General features: G+C 40.5%; 1 protein-coding gene across 3 annotated transcripts in view; it reads right to left on the bottom strand.

Moving 5' to 3' along the window:
- Positions 1 to 12,935, bottom strand: part of Galphas (G protein alpha s subunit) — a 67,787-nt gene that overhangs the window by 36,130 nt on the left and 18,722 nt on the right. For all 3 annotated transcript variants that reach the window (XM_067772325.1, XM_067772327.1, XM_067772326.1), the window contains exons 2-3: positions 3,908 to 4,490; positions 3,663 to 3,759 (exon numbers count right to left, since the gene is read on the bottom strand). In XM_067772325.1, the coding sequence (XP_067628426.1) occupies positions 3,663 to 3,759; positions 3,908 to 4,183 (373 nt within the window). In that variant the 5' untranslated portion in view covers positions 4,184 to 4,490. The remainder of the gene's footprint in view (positions 1 to 3,662; positions 3,760 to 3,907; positions 4,491 to 12,935) is intronic.

The following is a 12,935-nucleotide window of genomic DNA, read 5'->3' as shown; positions in this document are numbered from 1 at the left end:
TTCTCCACTTTTTGACTCAGTACGACCCTTGTCTCACTGTCTCCTCTGCTATAACTCGGGGCAGTATATTTGCCGGCAAACTTAAACAGAGCGCAATATAAAGCATGTGAATGCGTAAGGTGTGACTGAATAGCGACGATAAACCTGATTCAAGGTGCAACATATAGTTTAGTGTATTAGCTGGTAAAAAAAAAAAAAAAAAACTTTTTTAGAAGGAAGCGAAGAAGTTCCTCTACGCATTCAATCTTATCAATACCCCAGACATGTGCACCATAAAACATAATGGACCTACATGCTGCCTCGAAAATTTTCATCTTATTTGAGATACAAATGTGAGGGTTACTTATGTATTTTGACCAGGTAGCATTTATCGCTGTTTTAACCTCAGCTAGTTTTGCCTGTTGTTGTTGTTGTTGTAGCAATGCTCGCCCCACCTAATAGCCGCGACCGATCACAAATTGTCATCAATATCCTCTAACGGGAGTCCAAGGAAACTTGCCGTTTCAACAGGGGTGGACCATAAGGAAAGGGGTGTTAGAGGCGTTGGTTCCACATTACAATTAAAGAGATGGTTGGTGTTATGTGGGGACACATTGCAAGCAGGGCATACATTTTGTATGTCGGGGTTGATTCTGGATAGGTAAGAGTTTAACCTGTTACAGTATCCAGAACGAAGTTGAGCAAGAGTGACACGCGTTTCCCTGGGGAGTATGCGTCCCTCTTCTGCGAGTTCTGGATATTTTTCTTCAAGTACTGGATTCACCGGGCAATTCCCGACATAAAGGTCCGACGCCTGTCTATGGAGTTCACCAAGGACCTGCTTGTGTTTTTCCGCTTCATACGGTTGGGTTCTCAGGTGCCGTATTTCCTCAAAATGCTTACGGAGATGACTCCTTAGGCCCCTAGGCGGTGCTGGTTCGTCAATCAGATGTCTGTTGGGATGCCCAGGTTTCTGGGTATTCAACAGAAACTGTTTGGTCAGCATCTCATTTCTCTCCCTGATGGGGAGTATTCTCGCCTCACTATGCAGATGGTGTTCTGGGGACATAAGAAGACAGCCCGTGGCGATTCTGAGAGCAGTATTTTGGCAGGCCTGTAGTTTCTTCCAGTGGGTGGTTTTTAGGCTTGGCGACCATATGGGTGACGCGTAGCACGTAATCGGCTGGCTAATTGCTTTGTATGTGGTCAAGAGCGTTTCTTTATCTTTTCCCCAGGTACTGCCAGCAAGGGATTTGAGGATTTTATTACGGCTCTGAATTCTTGGAACAATTGCGGTTGCGTGCGCACCAAAATGTAGATCCTGATCAAACGTCACACCCAAGATTTTGGGGTGTAGGACAGTCGGTAGCGTAGTGCCATCGACGTGGATGTTCAATATGGTCGACATTTGGGGCGTCCATGTTGTAAATAAGGTCGCGGAAGATGTAGTCGGTGACAATGACAGGTTTCGCGAGGCGAAAAAACTGGAGAGATCAGGGAGATAGCCGTTTATTTTATTGCATAGCTCATCGATCTTTGGGCCTGGGCCTGTGGCCATTATTGTGCAGTCATCGGCGTAGGAAACGATTGTGACTCCTTCCGGTGGTGAAGGTAGCTTAGATATGTAGAAATTAAACAAAAGCGGGGATAGGACACCACCCTGTGGCACCCCTTGTTTAATTCTCCTTTGTTTTGATGTTTCGTTTCTGAATTGCACCGATGCCTGCCGACCACACAGATAATTTGCGGTCCACCTTTTAAGACATGGGGGAAGGGTAGACCCTTCCAGGTCTTGCAGTAACGAGCCATGGTTGACCGTATCAAAAGCTTTTGATAGGTCTAACGCTAAGAGTACTGTTCTATGGTGGGGATATTGATTCAAACCGCAATTTATCTGGGTGCTAATGACATTTAGCGCGGAGGTAGTGCTATGGAGTTTTCTGAAGCCATGCTGATGAGGGGCTAGCTGCAAATGTGCTTGGAAATAAGAGAGCAAAATGGCTTCAAGCGTCTTTGCCACTGGCGATAGGAGAGATATCGGACGATATGACTCACCTACGTTAGCTGGTTTCCCAGGCTTTAGTAGCGGGACCACCTTGGCCATTTTCCATTTCTCGGGTATGACAAAGGTGGAAAGAGACAGGTTGAAGACATGCGCTAAATATTTGAAACCCTCTTTCCCTAGGTTTTTAAGCATCGGCATGGCTATGCCGTCTGGGCCCACTGCTTTGGATGGTTTAGCGCGACCAATGGCGTCCTCGACCTCTCTAGCGGTTATGGCAATTGGTGACGCGCTGAGTTTGTGTTTATGTGCGCGTCTATTGGCTCTCAGTCTATCTTTGTCGACCGTAGGATGCATTATATATTGTCGGCAGAAAGCGCTCGCGCATTTTTTCGCATCCGACAGCACCTTATCGCCAAAGGCGATGGAAACTTTGTCTTTGTGCTTAGTCGGATTCGATAGGGACTTTACGGTGGACCAAAGTTTACCTACACCGGTAGAGAGGTTACAACCTCTTAGGTGCTCTTCCCATTTCGCCCGCTTGTGTTCGTCCACAAGCAATCTGATGCGTTGGTTTATATCCCTTATTTGGGGGTCGCCTGGATCAAGCTGTCTTATAAGGTCGCCTCGAAGTGCTTTGTAAGATAGTTTGTAATTCAAGAGAACTCCCAGATATTTGTAGTCATTTATAATCTCAATAAACTCGCTACCATAAGACCAACGAAAAGAAGGGCACCTGCTACCTACCGTGATCACTAATAGTTTAGATTTGGCCAAGTTAAATCTCAAACCCCACTGCGTACTATACACGTAAAGCCCATTTATCATTTTCTGTAAGACAGTGGCAGAGTCTGTTAAAAGAACGATATCGTCGGCGTAGATATGTAAGTACTTTTACTGTTGTGTCAGCAACCTTTACACCGCCGGAGACTGCCACTTAAATCGTTGATGTATAGTGAGAACAGAGTTGGACTCAGCAAGCAACCTTGCCGTACACCGTGGTTAACAGTAAAATGATCTGAAAGCACTCTATCCATCCATATCTAACTGGCTGTTTCCTCATAAATGGAGCTGTGCTAACTTATAGAAAAGCATATTCCGTGGAACTGTGTCAAAAGCACATGAAAAATCAACAAAAAATGCGAAAGTTTTCTTCTTCGCGCCAAAGTTTAACTGAACTATACTAGTTAAATTAAACAAATTGTCCATTGTAGAATAGCCTTTACGGACACCCGCCTGGCATTCAAAAATTATATTGTTACAATCAATCCAAGCATTGAGGCGGCTCAGAAGCAAACCAGCGAAAATTTTGTATATTGAATCAAGCAGTGATAGCCCCTTGCAATTGGATGGAAGATCGGGATCACCCTTTTTGAAAAGGGCAACTATGATAGAGTTACGAAACGATTGAGGAATTTGCTTCTTTAAAAATATTATGTTGAACAAAGCAAGAAGCTCAGTTAAGAGACACTCTGGTGCGTACTTGTAAAACTCATAGCAGATACGATCTTGACCGGGAGCCTTGTTGTTTTTAAACCTAAGTGCATATGTATATAGATGTAAAATAAACACAGCTATTGTTATATTATACGTGTGTACACTTTCCTTTGACACTGACTGTATATCAAAAACGTAATGATACAAACAATTATTATGTAATAAATATTTAAATATTTCTTACTGGAAGCGTAATCCTGAATGTATTCAACCCTTGCCTCATTTTCCCTCTTTTCCAAAGATACAGGTGGATTTAATGTGCTCATGGCACCAGTAATTGTCTGTAGAACAAAAAAAAACAATACTTAGTCATACTTTGCATACAAACATTCTTACAAACATACATACATATGTATAAAAAGTTAATAGTATTTATCTTTGACAATAAATAATTATTTTATAAACTTAAATTTATTTGTATTTACATACCAGGATTGCATCGCGTATATTTTTCTTAATATCATCGACTTTTTGCTTCTTCTCCTGCTCGGAAAATCCATCGACATGCAAAATTCGCATTTGCTTAACAATAGTCGATTTACCGGACTCACCAGCTCCTAGCAATAATAGTCGATGGGTAGCTCGATATAGTTGCTTATCCTTTTGTAGCTGCTTTGATATTGCATCACTGCGACGCTTTTGACTTTTGGAGTCTTCTGAATTCACATCCGTTTGCTTGGAACTGGGTGATCCGAAGCAACCCATTGCCGTCCAAGGTGTCCACCAACACGCTGCTCTGTTCTCTTGCGCCCCGTCGGGAGACTCCGCCTCCCTATTTCCTCCGTTTTGAGCCAGTCTAATTAGCTCAAGTATCAATTACCGTCGTTAAGATATGTGCGTCGCTAGTTTCTTTTTAAGTTCTAATAGTTTCCAAAAAAAAAATAATAACTTTGTGCTGTACTTAGTATGTAGTGTGTAAGTATTTTATTTGAAATTAAATCTTTGAACTCTCGATTTCTTTTAGTTTTGTGTACAATGATGTGTGCGTGCCAGTTCCCAACCTATTGCATATCTGGAAAGAAATAAACATTGTGTGAATTTTGTTTTATCAAAGTGGCTATTCACCCGGCAATTCTTTTTTAATCCGGAATGAAGACTATCAACCAAAACAGACGTAAAAAAATAAATCGGAAAATTTCGTAAGGATAGTAAAGGAAACAACGATTTGATTTTTTTTATCATAAAAATAATAAAAAAACAAATATTTTCTTAAAAATTAACTTTATTTTTTTCCTTGGTTTTAGAAATAATTTACTTAAAAATAGTTAAAATGGTATTAAAAAAAAAAAGTAAGGACGGGACTGTCCTCGGCTGTGCCGAAGACTTCATACCTTTCATGAATGGGGCTGAACAATTCGTAATGTCCAAATAATGCGCTGTATAAGATAAGAAATTTATAGTGAACAGATGGACATACCTAAACGATTTCAGGATAAATATAAAAAAATGGCAAAAAAAAACCCCTTATCTGAACGATCGGTGGTATATATATTCTATATAGCTCCGATCGAAATGATTTTTAGAGGAAATCTTCTATGATATATTAGAATATATATCACCAAGTTTCACGTTTTTATATTGGAAACTAAGAGAGAAATGGGCAAAAATCTTTCTATCTGAACGATCGGTTGTATGGGATAAGTATATACTATGTACATGTGGGAAAATGACAGGACGGCAACTCCAGTCCTTACAACTCTGATTGACAGTGAAATTACAGAGACGAACGAGAACGAAACGTTTGAGACGGACATTCAATTTTCTACCTCCGAACTGTGCTGACGACCGCCATTAAGCAAAGTCTTTATATTTAAAATAAAGTTTGTTAATTCAGTATATCTTAAATCCGAGTAATTTTTATTAAGGGAAAGTAAATTCCCACAAAGTGGTGTCAGAGTGCGATAAAAACCCAGCCATAAATCGCGTTTTATTAAATTTTTATAACAACGAGGCGGCGTCAGCACAACGGTTTAAGTAAAACAGCGCTGTCGCAAACGCTGTGCAACAGTTAGCGTCAACCAACCAGTAGTAGCGTAACACGAACCGGCAAAGGCGCAGTAGCAGAATTTTGTGTAAAATAAAAGCATCATCAAAACTGAAAAGCGCATCGTACCAGCGGAATCATTGATAGTAGCAGCAGGAAACAACTCGCATAATTATTAGAGGAATTTCAACATTTGCAAGTGTGGACAGCAGCAGTTCGAGGCAAGCAACGAAAGTCACAAACAGCGTACGCACGTAAGAGTGTTAAAGTCAAACGTGCGTGCTACGATAAAATCGAATTTGCTTGCAATTTACGACGTTGTCACCAGTTGAAAATAACGGTAAATCAAAGCAGCGAAGCGCTAATACGCCAATTACACGGCTCAAGTATCCTTGTGCCAATTACCAATTTGCACAAGGATTTGCCCGGTGTGTGCACTGGTTGCGCTATTTGCGCAGAAAACTGCGCTAAAATCAAAACGATTTTGATATTTACGCATGTCTGCAAATATTGCACATGCTTTTTTCTTCGTGTGTGGTGAATCTTACACAGTTTACCTGTGGTTCCTGATAATATAACATCAGTAATTATTGCTTAAAAATGTTAATATAGAAGGCGCAAGGACCATCTCTAGCTTGTAACAGGAATTCACACAAATTCAATAATAAATAATACATTTTTATTCAATTAGAACACATGTTTCATTTGTTGCGGTAGTTGAAAAATGAATATTGCGCAGTGCTGCAATGATTTGAGCTGGTCTTGCAATTAAAATATATATTTTATAAATACAATGGAAAATAAATGCTTCTGTGCGAGTTTTTCGACTAATACCGTGAATTACCAGCACTGTGGAAAATAAATAGTGAATTGTTATAAAATTAATGCCTTTTTTATACAATTAAAATACATGTTTCATTTGTTGCGCTACTTTAAAAATGAATATTGCGCAGTGTTTTTGAGCCGTGTATGTAAAAATTTTCATTTGCACAAATTTCGTCGTTTTATATTTGCGCAAGGTTTTTGTGTCATGTATGGGCCGTATAAGGTAAAGCAGCGAGGCGCAAACCTAAAACAGCGAAGGGAAACCTCAGAAAATCAAACGGTACGGCTAACGGTCCCATTGGGCAGAACTCACTGCGAAGTTAACAGCTGAAGGTTTCAAAGCACGTTGGCGATGATACAGCAACGGGCAGCAATATAGTGACGCTGATAAGTAGAAATGAAATTTTGTAGTTTTGATGTAATTTTTATAATTTTAACTTTTAACGTACATACATACGTATCCATAATCTTAACTTTGATCGTAAATTCATATTTCATTTGCTTAACGCCAACTATAACCTGGCATAAATTTATTTCATTTTTCGTTGTAAATCAAAAGGTATTTGTTTTTTTGTAATCACACGGCACAATGGAACGTGACGAAATACTGCCAATGACGGTTGCAGAATTAAAAGAAAAGTTAGTAGGTTTGGGGTTGTCGACTGTAGGGCGAAAAGTAACCCTGCAGGATAGACTCATCGAACACTTCGCCTTGATTGCGAGCGACATTGAATCTGACTATGATGAGGCGGCAAGTAGGCAAAGTGTGGTTGAGGTTCAACTAGAGAGGTCGATTTTCACTCTTCGCGATATCGAAGACTCGATGACTAAATTTTCTGGTTCGGTGTAACCCAGTGTGGAGCAATGGCTCGAAGATTTTGAGCAGAATGCTACAGCCGTTGACTGGAACTCCTTACAAAAATTCATTTATGGTAAACAGTTGTTAAAGGGGCCGCAAAAATGTTCGTTCGCAGCCAAACCGGGATGAGCAGTTGGGAAGCCCTCAAGCTAGTACTGCGTAAGGAGTTTGGCACAGCCCAATCATCGATTGAGGTCCACCGATTATTAAAGAACCGTCACAAGCGACAGGACGAGGATTATCTGGAATACCTCTAGAGTTTAATGGTAATCGGAAAGTCGATTAAATTAGACGATGCCAGTTTAGTGGAGTATTTCATAGAGGGTATCTTAGTAAGTGACCTGAAGGAACAGATAAGGGTTTACGATAAAATTCGCGCAAATAGGCCAACTTCCCAAAATCCGACGCAAACCAGACCTTCAAGCCAAGGTGCAGTCAGACGGCAGGGGAAAGAATCAAAGAAATGTTATGTGTGTGGTGATCCAGATCACTTCGCTAGAAATTGCTCAAAGCGCTCAAAATGTTCCAGCTGTGGTCAGGGCGGCCACAAGGGCGAGGAATGTAGAAAGAAAACGAAGAAGTGAAGCCGGAAGGAAGTAACGTCAACGCGATGCGAAACGAACAGAGCGCCGTAAAGAAGAAAAGCGGCTTAATCTTCAAAGACTTGTTGCTGAACGGGTTAAAGATTTCAGCGTTAGTAGACACTGGCTCCGATCTAAGCTTGATTCGTTACGACACATTGATGATGTTGCAGTTGGAGGTCGAGCTAAATCATAATAAAAATAGGTTATTTGGTATAGGCACAAGTCAATTAACCACAATAGGTAGTTTCAGCGCGGAGGTAACAGTAGACGGCGTGACTCTTGCATTAATATTTCACGTCACTAGGGAATGCGATTTACAGTACACAGCAGTATTAGGCAGCGACATTTGGCAAAAAGTCGATTTGGTAATCTCAAACGAGGAGACGCAATTTAAGAAGAAAGGCGTGGAGGTGAAGGGTCAATTTGGCATTAACTTAGGGCTGAAGAAGCCAAAGAGCGACAGCGGGATTCCGGCGGGTGTTTAACTCCAGGGTGATTGTAGAAGCGTCGGTATTAGTAAAGACGCGGTACATCAAACGGCTAGCAACGTTAGTAATTGGGCGGAGGCAAATAAGTCCCGTAATCCGTCGAGGTGTGTACAAGATGTTACAGCAGTGAACGCGGTAGAACGTAGAGTGGAGGCGAGTAACGCCCGTAATCCACTAGAAAACGTTACCGACCCGCCAGGTAACATTTGTAACAACGTTGAGGATGAGTTTGCGAAAATGTGTCTTATTTCTAATGTCACCGAGGGTGAGCTGGACCTGTTCAATTTTAAATGTGCGGATGCTGAGAGAATACAAAGTTTAGTCACCTCATATGAGCCTCAGAGGAACACCGAATCACCAGTAGAAATGAAGATCTTACTAACTGACGATATCCCAGTTTACCAGCAACCGTGAAGACTATCCTATGCCGATATATGTGTAGTGGATGATCAAGTGGCTCACGGAGGGTATCGTCCAACCGAGTTGCTCCGAGTATGCATCACCGATCGTACTGGTGGCAAAGAAGAACGGCGGTTATGCTGCGACTATCGGCTGTTAAACCAGAAGATTGTCCGAGATTATTTTTCGATGCAATTAATCTATGACGTTATCGAGCGACTACAGGCAGCAAGAGTATTCACTACTTTGGATTTGACGAACGGATTCTTCCATGTTCCAGTTGAACCTGGCTCTCGTAAGTTTACTTCGTTTGTCACACCAAGTGGACAATACGAATTTTTGTACGTTCCGTTCAGTATATCCAACTCTCCTGCCGTTTTCACAGGGTATATCTCGGCGGTACTAAGAGAGCTTATACGAGATGGAACCGTAGTAGTCTACATGGATGACCTCATTATTCCCGCTAAGGAGGGGAAAGAGGGTTTAGATAAATTGGAACGGGTTTTATCGGTAGCATCGGTGAAAGGTCTGAGAATTAAATGGAATAAGTGTCAGTTTTTAACTAAAATGGTAGATTTTCTAAGCTATGTTATTGAGAATGGTTCCATAAAGCCATCAGAGGCCAAAACTAGCGCCATCAAGTGCTTCCCAATCCCTCACGATCACAAGGCCTTACAACGATTCCTTGAACTTACGTCATATTTTCGAAAACTTGTGGATCGCTACGCGGTAATAGCCAAACCGCTATCCGACCTGCTCAGAAAAGAGGTAAAATTCGTGCTGGGGGCGATCAGCTGGCAGCATTCCAACAGTTGAAACACGCTCTGACACATGCGCCGGCACTAAAACTGTAGAATCCGAAGGCGGTGACGGAAGTTCATGCGGATGCAAGTATGATGAGATACGGTGCGGTCCTTCTTCAAAAAGACGTCGACGACCAGGAGTTCCATCCAGTGCAGTGCATGAGCCGCAAGACGAAGCCTGTGGAAGAAAAGTACCCTTCATATGAACTGGAGGTGTTGGCGATCGTCGAAACGTTGAAAAAGTGGAGAGTATATCTAATGGGAATCCATTTCAAGACTGTGACGGGATTGTAACGCTTTTGCAATGACAATGCAGAAGCAAGACGTGCCTGTGAGAGTTTCTCGGTGGGCGATTCTTCTCCAAGAATTCGAGTATGCAATAGAACATCGATCAGGTACTAAGATGACACGTTGACGCCCTAAGCAGAGTATCCTGCCTCATCCTGGAAGATGGATTGTTCCATCGGCTGCGACAAGCCCAGGAAAACGACGATTGGATAAAGGCGGTGCCCAAGGTTTTGGAGAAAGAGGAGTATGAGGACTTTTACGTAAAGCATGGTATACTACATAAAGATCCCGTCAAGGAACTTATTGTCGTTCCATCCCTTATGGAAGGTGAAATCATCAAGATCGCACACAACCAAGGGCTTTTTCCGCTAAGAAGACCCAAGATGCTATAGAGAAGAACTTGCTTAAGCGCTAAGGCGGCGAAGGTAGTTAAGAGCTGCATTAGTTGCATCGTCACTGAGAGTAAACGTGGAAAGCAAGAAGGTTATCTGAATCCCATTAACAAGGAGGACCGTCCATTGGGAACGTACCACATCGATCATGTGGGACCTATGGAGATGACGAAGAAGGCTTATAATTACATCTAAGTTGTCGTGGACGCATTTTCTAAGTTCGTATGGCTTCACCCGACCAAGAGTAGTGTGGATCGTCTTAAGAAGCAAGCGGTGGTATTTGGGAACCCGGCAAGGATCATCACGGATAGAGGTTCTGCCTTTACTTCGCATCTCTTTGCAGATTATTGCGGTAAAGAAAATATAACGCACTTGTGCATAGCGACTGGTGTCCCGCGTGGGAATGGCCAGGTCGAGTGGATGCACAAGATTATCGTGCCCATGATTTCGAAGATGTATCAGGGGAACCCGAGTCAGTGGTATCGTCACGTGGAAAGAGTTCAGCAGTACGTGAATAACTCGCCTCCGAGGCGCACCAAGTTTGCTCCGTTTCGAATCTTGACTGGCGTGGAGATGCGGATCCCAAACACGTCAGAGCTGCAACAAATCTTGCAAACTGTAGCTGTTGAAGAGCTTGAAGAAGAGCGCGAAGCTGTGCGGAAGGAGGCCCAACAGAACATAGATTACATCCAAAGTGAAAATCGCATATCCTTTGACAGTAAGCGTAAACAAGAAGAGCAATACGAAGTCGGCGAGCTTGTCGCCATCAAGCGCACCCAGTTTGGTTCCGGCTTACGACTGCAGCTAAAGTTCTTAGGACCGTACAAAGTGACCGAGAAGTTAAATCATTGTCGATAAGAAGTTCATAAGGTTGGCGACTATGAAGGACCAGCCCGCACCACTACTATTGCCGAGTATTTGAAAAAGTGGGACCCCTCATTCGGGACGAATGAGAACGCAGGATGGCCGATTGTGGGAAAAGGACAGGACGGCAACTCCAGTCCTTGCAGCCCTGATTGACAGTGAAATTACAGAGGTATAAACTACACCTATATCAATTGTGTGGGCGCTATTTATACATAAATGGGTCGTGTGAATAAACAATAAGCAAAACCATTTCCTTCTAGATTTCAGGAATTTGAACAATAGTTAATAATTTAAGTTAAAGCAATTTATACAAAGGCAATTTTTTTTTCATACTCGACCTATTATAGCTTGAGTAAATTTTTGGTTCAGGTGCCTAATTAAAATTTCAGTGGCCTTAATGATGAAAAATACAAAATATTTACACAGCTTTTTAAAATGACATTCCTATAGAAATTTCTTACTATATTAGCTTTATATTTTTATGAAAAGAAAAAAGCGTAAACTTAATTAGTTTTTTTTTAATAATTTGGGAAAAATTTAAACAACGTGACATCAGGACGGACAAGGCAACAGCTGTTTCGATTATACCTTGTAAATCTCTTCAAAGCCTTTTCTCCCGGGAGTGGGAGTCGAACCCGCACTCCTACGATAGTTGAAATGGTTATAAACGCTTTCAGCTACGTCATGCCTTAGTTGTTGTAAAGTTTTTCCCAATTGCCTTCTTTTTGCATAATTTAATCTTTTACACATTGCATACTTCGTATGCAATTATGTGTTAAAGCTATGCTTGGTACGGCGGTTTTCAAAGAAACTTTGGTTTTGTTGCTGTTTTTGTTCTATTTATAGAACTACAACGAATTAACCAATTTTGTCTGTTTGTATGATTTAATAATCGGGGATTGCCCGTATTGCTTTTTTTAAATGCATGAAAACATTTATTTGAAGCAATTTTTTTAATTTTATAATTTATTTAATAATTTGGGAAAAATTTAAACAACGTGACATCAGGACGGACAAGGCGACAGCTGTTTCGATTATACCTTGTAAATCTCTTCAAAGCCTTTTCTCCCGGGAGTGGGAGTTGAACCCGCACTCCTACGATAGTTGAAATGGTTATAAACGCATTCAGCTACGTCATGCCTTAGTTGTTGTAAAGTTTTTCCCAATTGCCTTCTTTTTGCATATTTTAATCTTTTACACATTGCATACTTCGTATGCAATTATGTGTTAAAGCTTAAAAAAAGCAATACGGGCAATCCCCGATTATTAAATCATATAATTAGTTTTATTTGTTTCCAAACTGCTATTATGTTCGCACGCATTTAAGAGCCTAATTAAAATTTCAATTGCCTTAATGATGAAAAACACAAAATATTTACACAGCTTTTTAAAATGACATTCCTATAGAAATTTCTTACTATATTAGCTTTATATTTTTATGAAAAGAAAAAAGCGTAAACTTAATTGGTTTTATTTTTTTCCAAACTGCTATTATGTTCGCACGCATTTAAGCGCCTAATTAAAATTTCAATTGCCTTAATGATGAAAAACAAAATATTTACACAGCTTTTTAAAATGACATTCCTATAGAAATTTCTTACTATATTAGCTTTATATTTTTATGAAAAGAAAAAAGCGTAAACTTAATTGGTTTTATTTGTTTCCAAACTGCTATTATGTTCGCACGCATTTAAGCGCCTAATTAAAATTTCAATTGCCTTAATGATGAAAAACATAAAATATTTACACAGCTTTTTAAAATGACATTCCTATAGAAATTTCTTACTATATTAGCTTTATATTTTTATGAAAAGAAAAAAGCGTAAACTTAATTGGTTTTATTTGTTTCCAAACTGCTATTATGTTCGCACGCATTTAAGCGCCTAATTAAAATTTCAATTGCCTTAATGATGAAAAACACAAAATATTTACACAGCTTTTTAAAATAACATTCCTATAGAAATTTCT

This window comes from Eurosta solidaginis, chromosome 3, assembly GCF_040869045.1.
Source record: "Eurosta solidaginis isolate ZX-2024a chromosome 3, ASM4086904v1, whole genome shotgun sequence".
Lineage (NCBI taxonomy): Eukaryota > Metazoa > Arthropoda > Insecta > Diptera > Tephritidae > Eurosta > Eurosta solidaginis.
This window is presented reverse-complemented; position numbering and strand designations above follow the sequence as displayed.